The sequence below is a fragment of the Anopheles marshallii genome, chromosome 2 (genome assembly GCF_943734725.1).
Source record: "Anopheles marshallii chromosome 2, idAnoMarsDA_429_01, whole genome shotgun sequence".
NCBI lineage: Eukaryota > Metazoa > Arthropoda > Insecta > Diptera > Culicidae > Anopheles > Anopheles marshallii.
In genome coordinates this window covers 42,732,282-42,746,899 of record NC_071326.1, presented here as the reverse complement: position 1 = coordinate 42,746,899, position 14,618 = coordinate 42,732,282, and the positions used below count along the sequence as shown (strand labels likewise).

The window sequence follows — 14,618 nt, the reverse complement described above, 5'->3', positions numbered from 1 at the left end:
TCCTCTGCTCGTTTCCAATTCGCACACAATACACGCACAGCCTGATGCAAGCAGCAAGCACATCCTGCGCGTATCGGAGTTCTTCAATCTGGCTGAAACTAACCTTCGCCTCTTTCGCTCCTCGCTCTGGCTTCCTTCCCAATTCTTACGATACTACCCTTCATCCCACCGCCATTGTTCGGTCAAAGATTTCCTGTGTCCCCGCTTTGGGTAACTAACGAACGGGTAACGTACGTTTTTGGTGCGGAAAAAGGGATAACAAACTTAAAGCGACTAATGAGACCGAATGGGACAAACACAGTCCATGCACATACCCACCATCAGGAATGATACCGGTAAACAGGAAAGCAAACCGAACCACTGCAGTGGCTGCCGATGATGGGCCCCGCGGAAGATGAGAGATCAAGGACACTCGAGGAACAAAAGAAGCGAACCAAACAAGTAGGAGTGAGGCAAAGCGGAGAAAAATTGGCGCACCCGGCAAACTCGCGGCCGGTAACTGGTGTAGGTGTGTGTATGTGTGGGAGGTTTGGTGGAAGGATAAAAGTGTCCTCGCCTCGTAGTACCGTCCGCGCCCGTCCTTAGAAGAAATCTATTTAAGAGCAACCGGAGCCAGCAAAATGGTTCAGTGTAACGTGTTATCCCGGTCGTGAATGATCGTGCTTACCTTCGGCCTTGCGTGTGGTTAGTGTGTTTGCGTGTGTGTGTGTGGCAACAAGAGTTTCCATTCGGTTTTGGTTAACTTTGCATAACCGTTGCTGCTTTGATACCGGTAACGTTTGATCGAACTACCCGCTAATGATCGGTGATCGGTGGGCACACTGCCGGTGGTTGTATTATCCTGTCGGTAATGCATTAAATCAGCGTGAAAAAATCGTTGAAATGTTCAGATAATGAACACCGATTCACTTCTAACTGGTTGACCCCGTGCGAACACCCTACTGTGCGAACTGTGCCGATCAAACCAAAAGAAAAAAAAACCCCGTGAAGAAGTGCGTGCCAGGCGGGACAGTTTGCACCCGCAATAGTTCCAAGTGCGTGAAAGGATAACCGGAGAAGGATACCTTTAAATCTAATCAAACCATTTTGCTTGTGAGTATTTAGTATGTTGCTCATTATTGTTTGTTTGCATGAATAAAAGTAATACGATCGGAGTTTTGGAAAGTGATTGATGATGATCATTCCTTTTCTTCCTCACCGTCCTTCAATTGTTCAACCTCAAGAGGTTTAGAGGCCTGTCATTTCTGGCTTTCTTTGATTTTGTTTACTCGTAACGGGACAGTCAGTCCTGCGTATGGAGGATTGGTCCGAATGGGATTTCACGACCGGTCCTGTCGTGTGAAGGCTGACGCCGCAACCAATGCACCTCCGGCATTGAATACAAATGATAAAATAATAAATGATACCAAGCTATTTGTAGAGGCGCTACCTGAGAAATAGTGATAGTGGAACGAGTTTTGTCACGCGGCTGGATCGGTGCCAAATCCCATCCAGATCCCAAGTGCTCCCGATCATGAGGTGAACACAAAGCGAAGAGGGAAAACTGTAGCAAAACATTTAGATATTTTTTAAATGTACAAACACAACTTCAGATGCGATTGCTCCTCAGCATTTTATTTGTACGCCTAAATGTATGCAATTTGTTTAGCTCCTTCATTTTAAATGTTAAATCTCATCACGCAACGAATCTTAGGGATCTTAAATGCGATGAGATTGCATACATGCAGGCGCATACATAAACACAGTGGAGTTATGTTTAAGATTTTTTTAAATTATGTAATAATTATGTAATGAATTTGATCTATTCGTTTAATATTATTTAATTTATTATTTCAACTTTAATCAGCTTTGAGAGTTTTCTAATTATTTAATTTATTACTTTAACTTCAATCCTCTTTGAGAGTTTTACTCGAGAGTCATACGAAAAACTCGTTATGTGGGTGGCTCGTTTCTGTAAAATTTATATGAAAAATGGAAACATCCGCGCCACAACAAAATAATACTTCTTCAATGTCTATATAAGTTCAATCAACTTAATACTTGATCAAAAGTTATAAGAATATATTCTCTTACTGTATTCTTTATCGTTTTATTTAACATATTGTTGTGATCAGCGAATGTTTGCTAATAAATGAGGAAGCTTTTAACATCATCAGAATTACTTCGATTAATTGCTAGTATTTGTATCTTCTGGTAGATTTCACCCCTGGTTTTTTGGTGGTTGCCTCACATGTTCTCACATTGAAAGCTTTTCGGTGTTATCCATTTTCAATGCATAATCCTTAACCATTCTGGACAACATCACAAGTTCATCAATGGTTGGCTTTATGGCGGCATTTATCTGGTGAGCTTACGGTCATTTCATTTCATTGCATAACTATTTGTTATGCAACATTTTGCTTGTAACAAGAACATTTTGTTGAAAGTAACACTCGTCATGAGGGGGTTGACTGTACTAATGTTTAACCAAGCTGATTCTTTGATGACTTAAGTTGTTTTCATATTTTAATGATAGCTTTCATCTATTCTTCGACTTAATGATAATTCTGATAAGCAGCTCCTTTATTATAGCCGTGTTGTTTCCTATTTTATTCGAATGTTTCATTTATTGCTAGATCTAATATGTGTTTCGTTTAATTGTTTTTTCCTTTTTCTTTTATGTTTTGCTAGTATTTTTGCTCTTTTTAAAGCATATTTTTGTTCTATTATCTTTTATGTATTTTCTTATATTTTTCAATTAAATCTTATCTGAGTATTGTATTATACTAGTATTATTAGCAGTTATGGGTTTCTGATATCCTTCAAGCGGTTTACTTTGATATCATTGGTTTATTTAATTTTTGTTACGAAACATACGTCTCCTATTAGAATTAATGGGAAATTCCAAGTGCTATTCCTTTCCTCTTTGTTTCTTTTTTTCTTATAGTATTTAATCATTTTTGTTGTGTTGTTGCTATTTTATAAAGTTTATCGTTGTTCTACTTTTTTATATTTTCTTTTGTTTTGGAAAAAAATTATTCGATTTTAATTTTAAATCGTTTTTATTTAATTTGTGAACAATTTTTGCACATTTTTATTCGTTTATATCTTACACATGCACCATACATACACACCCGCGAGGTGCTTAAATCCACCCACCTAGCACATAGAAGTGGATCTTATGTTATGCACAATATAGCAAAAAAAAAAATGGTACCGAAGTCACCCCCAGCACTCGTTTGCAAACCGCATACTACGAACGATTTGAAGTAATTATAAAAATAGGAAACCCATACTCTTCCCTCCCACGTGCTCACGCGACCGTTTTAAAGACGCGCACTTATCGAAAGGGCTTGAACATGTGGTCCGCCATGTCCGCATGGTGTAACAATAAAAAAAAACGGAGCGTGATTACGCTACACATTGTGTAGTCCCGTGTGCTTCACAGAGCGACTTCAGTGTCGGGCGCCGGATAGAGACTCCAGGAGTGTGGCAGAAAGTCACGGTGAAACCGTTTGCATTCGCGATTATCGTGACACTATCTTTAGTGCGACATGGGCGGGGGGCGTCGTGCAGAGTAGCGAAACGTGAACCGAACCGGTGTGGTGCAAAAATTGCTGACAAGGACTATCTTGTTCCACTTCCGCACCCGGTGCTTGTATGTGCAGCACTTGTCAACAACTTCACCCTCCCGGCTGGTCCGGTCGTTTGCAAGGATGCCGCTTACGGCCATTGTTCTTGCACATCGTTACACCGCACGCTGTGCGGCTGTGGCGGCCATGATTCCCCACTGCCAGTGCCGCCTGCTCACAAAACCAACGCCGCTGTACATAATTCATTATGATCCGCTTTAACGAAAAGCTCTTCACCGGGACGTTCCGTTGTAACCGATAATATGCTCATCACCATTGGCACAACGCAACGGGTAGGGCAGGAAGAACGGGGTTGGCGGGGACGTCAAGTGGCATCTTCAGTTGCTCGTAGTCCATCGTAACCGAAAGTCGTTGAGGTATTGTGCCAGCGGAACGGAGGCCAGCGAGAACGTTCATGCAGACAGGTTGTGACCGAGGCCATGATGATGGCGGTATCACTACCGTTATGACGTTAATCGTTTCCCTCAGTGTCCCCCGCTTTTGTGGGCTATTGGAGGGCTTTCTTTAAACAAGAGAAAAGCTGGTAGTACCAGTAATACCCGGCAGTAACGTATCGCGACCGTTTTTATCCCGACGCTTATTGTTCGCCTGATGGCAATTGTTTCCGCCGGAACGCTGGTGATGCAGCCTCCTTCCCTTTCTGTTCTCGATTGGTTGATCTTCCGATGCGATGTTATGCAAAACGATTAGCGACACTGTCCTGCTGTACACCCGGCACGGAGGGCTTTATCTTCTCCACCAGCCGATTGATCATTGTTTGTTGCTTGCGGTGGCTCGACGGTCATGTGTGTGCTTGGGACATCATTATGCGCATAGTGTGCTGCTCCTGTTTCGCCATGTTTGATTTACTGTCGTTGGGCGTGCAATTATTTATGCTTTCTTTGCTCTTTCTCCATTTCTCTACAGCAAGCACTAGACAGGGACATGCTGGTGCAGTATGCGATAAGTGGACTGCTGGTGATAGTGGGACAATGCATCCGAGAAATCAATGGCGAGTATCAGTAAGTAAGCGCTCAACATTACCGATGATCTACACGACGCGCTTCGGCAGCGCAGCGCTTCAATTTGTTAGCAGTATGGTCTGAACGAGTACCGAGAACGAATTATATAATATAAATTCAGTCTTTTCCCCAGTAACGCGCCATGCGTGCCAGAGAAATTCGCGTAACTCGGATTCCCTTTAGAATATCGTTTATAGTTAGTATTCAGTGATCGATTTCTGCCTTTCACCTTACAAAGCTGATTAGCAATTGATATTTCTACGTTTATTTTGACAATTAGAGTATTTTTTTTACCAAAATTAATGTATTTTTTGAAAAAATTGAAATTTGACAAATACAAACTTTAATTCCACATACAAAATTACACGAATTATATATATATTTTTGATTCGCTTAACTCGAGTGTCACGTAACTCGGGCAAAAACTGTATATTGCATTATAATCAAAACTGATGTAAATGGTAATTAAACTTGAATAGTAATGACGAATTTATACAAGGTTTTTCCCTACCCATATTATTATTTTATAAATATTATGTATTAGTATTATTATTATGTCAAAATAAAAAGCGCGAGTGAGTAAAAGCCCCTAAAAGCGCGTCGTGTAGACTGACGGTAACCGACGGCCGAGTGTGACACCTGCAAAGATTTAGGTTTTGTTCAATTTAAAGCATAATTTCTGTTTTTTGTTTTCGGCTCAGAACCAGCCTCACCTTCAACGATATCCTGCCCGAGGATCCGAAGCTGTACGATAAAATGCGACCGCCGAAAAAGGAAGGCCAGCCGACGAGCGTTGCCTTCCACGTGACCGTGATGGGGTTGGATTCGATCGACGAAAACTCGATGACCTACGCGGCCGACATCTTTTTCGCACAAACGTGGAAAGATCACCGGTTGCGGTTGCCGGAAAACATGACGTCCGAGTACCGGTTGCTGGAGGTGGACTGGCTGAAGAACATGTGGCGGCCGGATTCGTTCTTCAAGAATGCGAAATCGGTCACCTTCCAGACGATGACGATCCCGAACCATTACATGTGGCTGTACAAGGACAAAACGATCCTGTACATGGTGAAGCTGACGTTGAAGCTGTCCTGTGCGATGAACTTCTTGATCTATCCGCACGACACGCAGGAATGCAAGCTGCAGATGGAAAGCCGTACGTTACAGGATCGCACGTTCTGCGACGAATAAGTTTGTTTTCAGCTCTGGTCTCTGTGTTTTTTTTTACTCCCTCCCGAGCAGTGTCTCACACGACAGACGACTTGGTGTTCCAGTGGGACGAGGAGGTGCCGTTGGTTGTGGACGAGCACATCGAGTTGCCCCAGCTGGCGTTGGTGAAAAACTATACGGCCGACTGTACCCAGGTGTACTCGACCGGGAACTTCACCTGCCTGGAGGTAGTGTTCGTGTTGAAGCGTCGTCTCGGGTACTACCTGTTCCACACCTACATCCCAACCTGCCTGATCGTCATTATGTCGGTGAGTTTATGTCGGCTAGCTTCGTTATAACACTCGGGTGCTTCATCCTTCCCCCTTTCGTTCCCATTCCAGTGGGTTTCGTTCTGGATCAAACCGGAAGCAGCGCCGGCCCGGGTCACGCTTGGCGTAACGTCTCTGCTCACGCTCAGCACCCAGCACGCGAAATCGCAAGCTTCCTTACCGCCGGTATCGTACCTAAAGGCGGTCGATGCGTTCATGTCCGTCTGTACCGTGTTCGTGTTTATGGCGCTGATGGAGTACTGTCTGGTTAACATCGTGCTGGGTGATTCGGATCCACCGACACCGAAACCCCATCCGCCCAAGATGGATAAATTTTTCGACTTCACCGCCAAAAACGGGAAGCGCAACAGTAAGTCGCATGAGCATACGCACGAGATGCCGATCACCACGTTTCAGCGGCAGGAAAGCACACTGCTGCTATCGCCGGTCCCGCACATCCAGACGATACCACCGCCACCCTGCAAACCGGCCTCGGCCATACCGAAGCTAACGCCGGCCCAGATGCGACTGAAGCGAGCGATCAACATCGATCGATTTTCGCGTATGTTTTTCCCGTTTCTGTTCACGCTGCTGAACGTCACGTACTGGATCATGTTCTACGAGTATATTTAAACTCCTACTTCTACTAAGCAGTAGGCTATGAATGCATGGCAACGATCATATACTATTTTTTTGCTATTTCTTTCTTCGGTAGGAAAAACAAAACAGTATTCCCTTTGCGCTGTGTTGGGACGAACATATTTAACTAAAACTAGCTGTAGAAAACCACAACCTTAGGAAGATTGAGCGAAAGGGAAGAAAAACATGTAAATTTTACAAAACACCGTACGCCTCCACTGAAACGATTTCAAACGCGAAATGCAGGGTTTGTTGAACGAAAGTAAAGGCAGTTGAGAGATGGTCGGAAAGTTAAGCAAAATAGCAAGTTCAAAGTAAAACATGCATGCCAGTGTAATTTATTGAATTAGTATAGGACAGTGCAATTGCTACACTTAAGCAACCCCACTTTTCAATGCAATTACATGTGTACTTTAGTGAATAATGCTAACCAATAGTTGCGAAATAGTTTGGAAAAAAACGTCGGGAACTATTAGCCACTGCATGTTTTCTTATTTCAAACGGGTTAGAATCAAACCAATTGTGTACAAAGCAAGAAACTTAAATCATAAAAAATACATTTCCAGATAGCAGACAGTTAATTGATAATTTTATTGTAAAATTAAAACAAATAATAAGCTACTAACAGTTTCACGATAAATAAACGTTAGAAGAGTTGTGGGCTCTTAAAAAGTGTGTGTTATTTTTGGATTTGAATGTTTAATTAGTTTATTTGCTTATTTCCGAATGTAAAAACCGGGTTTACAGAAAAAGCAATGGTTTGGTTTGGAAAACTACAGATCTCTAGGCATGCCCAGGTTGCAAAAAGAAAATCCTATAGGAACACAGCCAAGATGGCAAACTGGTATGATCTGATAAGCTATGATCTGAATTATTGACTGAAATGCACAGAGTTGTTAAGAGAGTATGTAAAGTTCGTCTAGAGTCGTCCAAAACTTAACCTATCATGGGTCAAAGGTCAGCTGACACAGACAACGACATTGTTGTTGAGATACGCGCTAGGGTGTTGGCTGCCAACCAGGTTGTCTACAATCTGAGGGCACTGATCTACACAAACCACGTGTCGCGACGAACGAAGCTGAGACAATATGGATCTTACATTGTACCGGTACAGGCAGTCCCCGAGGTACGCTATTACAGTGGACCGATATAATCCGGGAAAAAAATGCATAAATTCGTTGTGTGCTATTACTGAAAATGAACAAAACATGCAGTTTGGGAGATAGAAAATATGCGTACATGCAGAGATACCTACCGGTTTCGGAGAAACGAGGTTTTTGGAAATTTGAAAGCTGAGTTAATTTATAGCACAACATTTCAGCAAAGAGGATTTGATAGAAAAAACCTTTATTTGTGGTATAAAACATAAGTTTTTAATATTTGTAAATGTTTTCTTTCGGAAGCCGTTGGAATTGTTAAACAAAAGAAATACAGATAAATAAGTCAATCTGTAATTATAAGGTATAAACGTTTTTACATCAGGATACGACAAACGCGGAAAATCGATCAACACGTTTCGTTTCCGGATTGTAGCGGTCTGATATAATAGCATATCTCGGAGGCTGCCTGTATACCTAAACAAGGTTTCATGGGTCAAAAATTATTCAGCTGCTGTAAAGGTCTGCATGTGTTTGAATTTGGTGGCTGGGTAGCAATGTCAAAAACAGACGGCGAAACGTCTGGAAGGAAATCTCCAACTGTCAAAACGAAGGGTGGAAAACAATAGCATTTGAGAAAAAAAGCAATCGTATCAAGCGCTGAACGGTTACATTGATAGCATTGTGCGTAAATAAAATACGAAACGTTACTGAAATTTAAGTTTCAATTGCGTGGTAATAGTTTAGTCGAACAGGTGCTAAATAAAACGGTATAAACATGGTGGATTACAGCAAATGGAAAGATATTGAGGTAGGGCAAATGGCAATGTTTTCGTATGCGGCATATCAACAATACCACCCTCGTGCGGTGTTTTTTGTATTATGTCTATAGCATTTAGCGCACGTTTGACTACCGAATCGGGGTATCATTTTTTTTTCTAGATCTCGGACGATGAGGACGATACTCATCCAAATATCGATACGCCATCGCTTTTCCGCTGGCGGCATCAGGCCCGCGTCGAGCGGATGCAGGAGCAAGAGAAAACGAAGGAAACGATAGAAAAGAAGAAGCAAACGACCGTGGAAAAGCTAAAGCAGGCGAAAGAGAAGCTGCAGCGAAAGGAAGGCAATCTAGACGAGCTAAAGAAAATCATTGATGAGCTGGAAAGGGAACAAGAGCGCGTGAGGCAGGAAGAAGATGAGCTGCGCAAGAAGGAAAAGATGCAACCATGGAACGTGGACACGATCAGTAAGCCGGGCTTCGCCAAGACGGTCATCAACAAGAGTGCAATAAATCGAAAGGAGGAAGAGCTGACCGACGAACAGAAGGAGATGAATCTGAGGGAATTTATCAAAAAGTACGAGAAGCAGATGAAGCAATTCGGCATGATGCGGAAGTACGATGATTCGAAAAAGTTCCTGCAGGATAATCACCATCTGGTATGTGAGGATACGCCCAACTATCTCGTCATTTGGTGCATCGAGCTGGAGATGCAGGAAAAGCACGAACTGATGGCACACGTGGCGCACCAGTGCATCTGCATGCAGTACATCTTGGACATTTCGAAACAGCTCGAGGTAGACCCGAGGGCCTGCGTGGCGTCTTTCTTTCAGCGCATTCAGGAGGCGGAAACCGAGTACAAGAATCAGTTCTTGGGTGAAATTGAAGCGTTTAAAGAGCGCATCCGCAAGCGAGCGCAGGAGAAACTGCAGAAGCTTATCGAGGAGCAGGAGGAGGAGGAACGTAAGGCGAGGCTCGGTCCGGGTGGGTTGGATCCGGTGGAGGTGTTTGAATCGCTGCCCGAGGAGCTACAGAAGTGCTTTGAGACGCGCGACATCGGCATGCTGCAGGAAGCGATGGCCAAACTGCCACCGGAGGAAGCTCGCGTACACCTGCAGCGCTGCATAGATTCAGGCCTATGGGTACCGGATGCGAAGAGCGCTGCCGCAGCCACATCCGGGGCTGGTGTTGAAGATGAAGCGCAGGAACCGGTGTACGTGGAGGTAAAGAGCAAAGGTGAAGAAACGAAAACGGATGCCAACGAGCAGGAGGAGAAACAGTAAATGTCTGAAAGCAGGACCCCCGGATACGTAGCGTAATTCGTAGATTGCATCTTTCCACACGCAAAACTGGTGCGAAATTTGTAAAGTCAACAAACCGGAAAATGTACATGCGCGAGAAGGTTTAGTTTCACGATGGTTTGCACATTTTGCGAGAAATCATTTTAAATATAGTACGGCTTTCAAATTTGTCGTTTACCGCAACGACCCCGCGAAATGGCATGACTTCCATTTATTGGCGTGCTGGACTGTGTCTACCGCGTAATCGGATATATAGTGCTCGCTACTGAAAGGATCTTTCTAGATCACATACGATCCTCAGAACCATGGTATGTTACTACCGCGAACCGTGTGGTACCAGCTATAGCTTGGAATGTATTTCGTACTACAACACTCAATGCGTAGAATATTGTATTAATGCCCCATTCGTCGTCATCCATGCTGCACCGTAATTAGTAAAACATATTTGTTTCGTAAGAAAACTTACTTTCCTGTCAAACACGTATAAAGAATAGTTATTCTACGATATATTGGAAAGAAAGTAATGAATGTGTAAATGTTTATAAATTAATCCACTGATCGGTCTAATTTTACCCATACAGTAACATGTGAAATTGTGAATTATAAAAAAAAACTTTGGTTTTTATGCGAAAATCGATGGTTTTAATTTTGTTTTTCCTCAGTTCTTAGTAGTTCTCCCCAAGAAAATATATGGGTGAAACTTTCTATTGTCTGTGTCTGTGTTACGTTAACAACTTAATTGGGCTTTTAATTTACTATTTAAATATTCGTATCAACCCATCAATCCATAACACCCATTTACTTCAGAGATAAGCATTTAAAAATGGAATAAATCAAACCTCCATCATGTCGTGGCTTGGAAACACAATCATTAATATTCCATTTAAAAAGCTACTCCCACAGATGCGCACAAACGAAACGATAGTGCAATATTGCTTGGTTGACATCTTCTCACAACAAATCACAAAGGCATTTCGAAAAGGTTTCAGCTACTGACTCTACCCTTATGCACCCAGGAAAACCGACAATCTTAATCTATGCAGATTAAGTTGTATGGAAATTTGAAGTGTTGTCATATGATTGGGACACACACGAGCAAAGTGATGAACGCTTAGCGCTGAGGATCGATAAAATGTGGACCATGCGTTCTACGCACATACCGAAAGGTACTTTCGGAATGATATCGCCGAAGGTGTGTTTGTTGTTTACACTGAATAATTAAATAATTTCCGTTTCCGTTTCAAAGTGGGAGTAAAAGTCAGGGCATCGATTATCAATTAACCTTCAAGATGGAACTGTTGAGACGGTTGAGGCCACGTTACGCGTAGAAAGTGATCCCAAGATTCACGACGCAGTTCCACGGAAGACATCAACGCAATCGGAAACGGATTCAAGACATCCCTGTGTCGGCCCATTCAGCAATGAGTCGCATCTTTAACTCGGAAACGATGCGCTTCGAGGGTACGATGCACGAACCGAAGCGAAATCGTAACGTGTTTCTCGATGTGAAACCCATCCAGGAAGACAATGGTGCAAACTCCACGGGACAGGTCAGACGAAATGCAACCGTGTTTAACAATCGGGTTGGCTTTCCACCGCTTACACCAAAGGAAGCGTTCGTGAATACGGTGGCCACTACCAGCCAAACGGTGAGTAGGAACGAGAACAAGAGCACTCCGAGTTGTTATCGTTGCGAATTCTGTCCTCCAACAGAACATGGTGTACGAGAGTTCGAAACCAATCTACTTGGTGCTGCGTGCCATCGGAGTGTTTCCCTATACGCGGCTGGCTTCGGGTGAGACCGCGTTCATTTTGGCCTCGCCCTCCATGGTGTACTGTGTGACGTTTTTCCTTCTGCTTACCGTGTACATCGCATTCATTCTGCTCAATCGCATCGAAATCGTACGCACGCTCGAGGGTCGCTTCGAGGAGTCCGTTATTGCGTACCTGTTCATCGTGAACATCCTGCCGATCCTGATCATACCGCTGATGTGGTACGAATCGCGCAAGGTCGTGTCGGTGGTGAATGGGTGGGTCGATTTCGAAACGGTCTACCGGAAAACGTCCGGCCGTGCGTTGGAGCTGAAGCTTCGCACCAAGGCGCAGGTGGTCGCCATCTTGCTACCGATCCTGTGCTCCCTCTCGGTCGCCATTACGCATGTGACGATGGTGGACTTTAAGTTGCTACAGGTCATTCCGTACTGTGTGCTCGACACGATCACCTACATGATGGGTGGTTACTGGTATTTGGCGTGCGAGACGCTCAGCATTACGGCGAAGATCCTGGCGGAAGATTTTCAGCGCGCCCTACGCCATGTGGGCCCGGCGGCTAAGGTGTCCGAGTACCGGTCGCTGTGGTTGCGCCTCAGTAAGCTGGCCCGTGACACAGGATTCTCCACGTGCTACACCTTCACCTTCATCTGTCTGTACCTGTTCTTTATTATAACGCTCTCGATCTACGGGCTGATGTCGCAAATCTCGGACGGGTTCGGGGTGAAAGATATAGGGCTTGCTGTGACCGCGTTCTGTAGCGTTGGCTTGCTGTTCTACATCTGCGATGAGGCCCACTATGCGTCGTTTAACGTGCGTACCAACTTCCAGAAGAAGCTACTAATGGTTGAGCTGAGCTGGATGAACACGGATGCGCAGACCGAGATCAACATGTTTTTGCGTGCGACCGAGATGAACCCATCCAGCATTAATTTGGGAGGGTTTTTTGATGTTAACCGTACGCTGTTTAAATCGGTAAGGCAATGTATAAAGTGTCATGTTTAAGTTATGCTTGATTACGGTATAAAACAATGCATTTATCAACTTCACAGCTGCTTGCAACGATGGTTACGTACTTGGTGGTGTTGCTTCAGTTCCAGATCAGCATTCCGGATGAACCGAGTGCCATGTTGATGCATGGGAACACGTCACATTTTTAGGATGTGCACGTTGTGCATTTTGGAATAAACGAAAACGATGATGGGGTTGGTTGTAGCGCTTTTAGACAGTAGGATTTTTTCTATGTTTTATAGTATGTTCGTGATATCTTGGAAAACTACTAATCAAAGCGCTTTGCACACGTTGACTTTATGAACTGAATTATATTCAAACACTGTCCAGATAACACGATTAGGACGCGCGCGCACACCGACCGATCGCACATCTCGAATTGGATTGGATCAGCTTGGATCGTAACAGATTTAACCGCGCGCCGAATAAAGCCATGCTGTTAAGGCTGATTGGTAGTACCACGCAGGAGTTAATCTTGTGTCGATTATCTCCATCTTCTATACCGGCTAGCTTATATCTCTGAACATATATGCCTTTAGAATGCAATGTACCTGATTTACAGTACGCTAACTTCCCTTGTAACGGTTACTGTCACATGGCCCATTACTGCAACTCTCAAAAGGTACCATCCATAATACTACCGGTCCCACCCTGGGGTAAGTAACTTCCACGTATTGGGTGAACTTGAAGAATCATCACACTACTTGGTGGTCTATGTCCGAATATGCAAATGGTCACATTAACCGCATTCTACTTTTATGACGCATTGCTGCCACCGAGAGGTAACGACCGTCCCAATCGAACTCCGAAAATGGTAAAGCGCGCTGATTAAACTCGGCAAATGATGATCGACGGATACCGACAAATGGAAACCGCACCCTGGACAAACGGTTTAGGTAGCAAAAGAAATGCATTGCAGTTTTGTACATCTTATGACACGTTGATGGGCACTCGTTTTGCATTTTAAATGACATAAAGCGTCTTACTCATCAAGGTTTTTGGTAAGTGCAGTGACCGTTGACATAAATGCTGCTGTTCTCTGGTATCCTCTGGAGATATTGGATATCCAAAGTTATTCAAACTTCCTCCAGAGAGAATTAAATAGAAGGGTCTTTCTCTTCGTTTTCTTGGATTAAAGATTGACTTGGTTGTGTCTTTTTAGTAGAGTTATCGCTATTGTTACTGTTATATCTATGATTTGTAAAAACAGTTGGATAGGTTGTTAGATGAGAATAAATTCACGATCTTCAGTGTATTAGACCGAACGATCAACTACGGTACCGTGGGATAAAGGAACATATTTTGCACAAAAAGTGTTTGTACATCAATTTGTACTTCTAGCGGCAGAAACCCACCGCCCCGTCCCCTCCCCCTACAGCTGTATCATTTTACAATCAAAACAACAGTTCGCGTTCCGTTCTTCACTCACGTTGACTTGCACAGGAAGGCTTTCATCTACTGGCTCACATCGTGTTCAGATTAGTGATGGGAAATTCGGAGTGGATTGAACCCACTTCGATGCAGCATTCGAAATACCGGATTCAACAGCAAAAAAAAAAAATCGCGAGTCGACTCTAGTATTGGAGTTTTGCGGAGTTGATACCACAATCAACGTTGAGGTCAGCACCGAAATTTTTCAGCATGTTTCACGGGTTTTCAAAACGTTTTCAAATGAGTTTTCAGGGTTTCCAACCGGTGTTGGATCCTACTTTAATTTAACCTTCCTGCTGGGAGTTGGGTCCCAGACAACTTTTTGCTTCCCTACTGCACGATTACTGGCTACTTGTTAGCACCCGGGAAAACTTTCTCGTCGCAGATTGCAGCGATAACTGATCTTTGGTACGTTTTTTTTTAAACATTTATCTGAATGAATAAATGATTAATTATTTACATGGTTAACATTGATTA

General features: G+C 43.5%; 1 protein-coding gene across 1 annotated transcript; it reads left to right on the top strand.

The window, feature by feature from the left end:
* Positions 1-4,556: 4,556 nt before the first annotated feature.
* Positions 4,557-12,859, top strand: LOC128717990 (uncharacterized). The gene is made up of 9 exons (XM_053811666.1): positions 4,557-4,633; positions 5,335-5,789; positions 5,876-6,111; positions 6,184-6,734; positions 7,753-7,876; positions 8,790-9,851; positions 11,258-11,578; positions 11,643-12,674; positions 12,752-12,859. Exons 1-9 carry the CDS (start codon positions 4,557-4,559, stop codon positions 12,857-12,859), a joined length of 3,966 nt encoding a protein of 1,321 aa, XP_053667641.1.
* Positions 12,860-14,618: the final 1,759 nt, after the last annotated feature.

Excerpts from the sequence above, each read along its gene's own strand:
- LOC128717990 (XM_053811666.1), top strand. The coding sequence starts at position 4,557 with ATGCTGGTGCAGTATGCGATAAGTGGACTGCTGGTGATAGTGGGACAA. Across the intron at positions 4,634-5,334 it reads GAAATCAATGGCGAGTATCA|AACCAGCCTCACCTTCAACG; the intron begins GTAAGTAAGCGC and ends TTTTCGGCTCAG. Across the intron at positions 12,675-12,751 it reads ACCGTACGCTGTTTAAATCG|CTGCTTGCAACGATGGTTAC; the intron begins GTAAGGCAATGT and ends TCAACTTCACAG.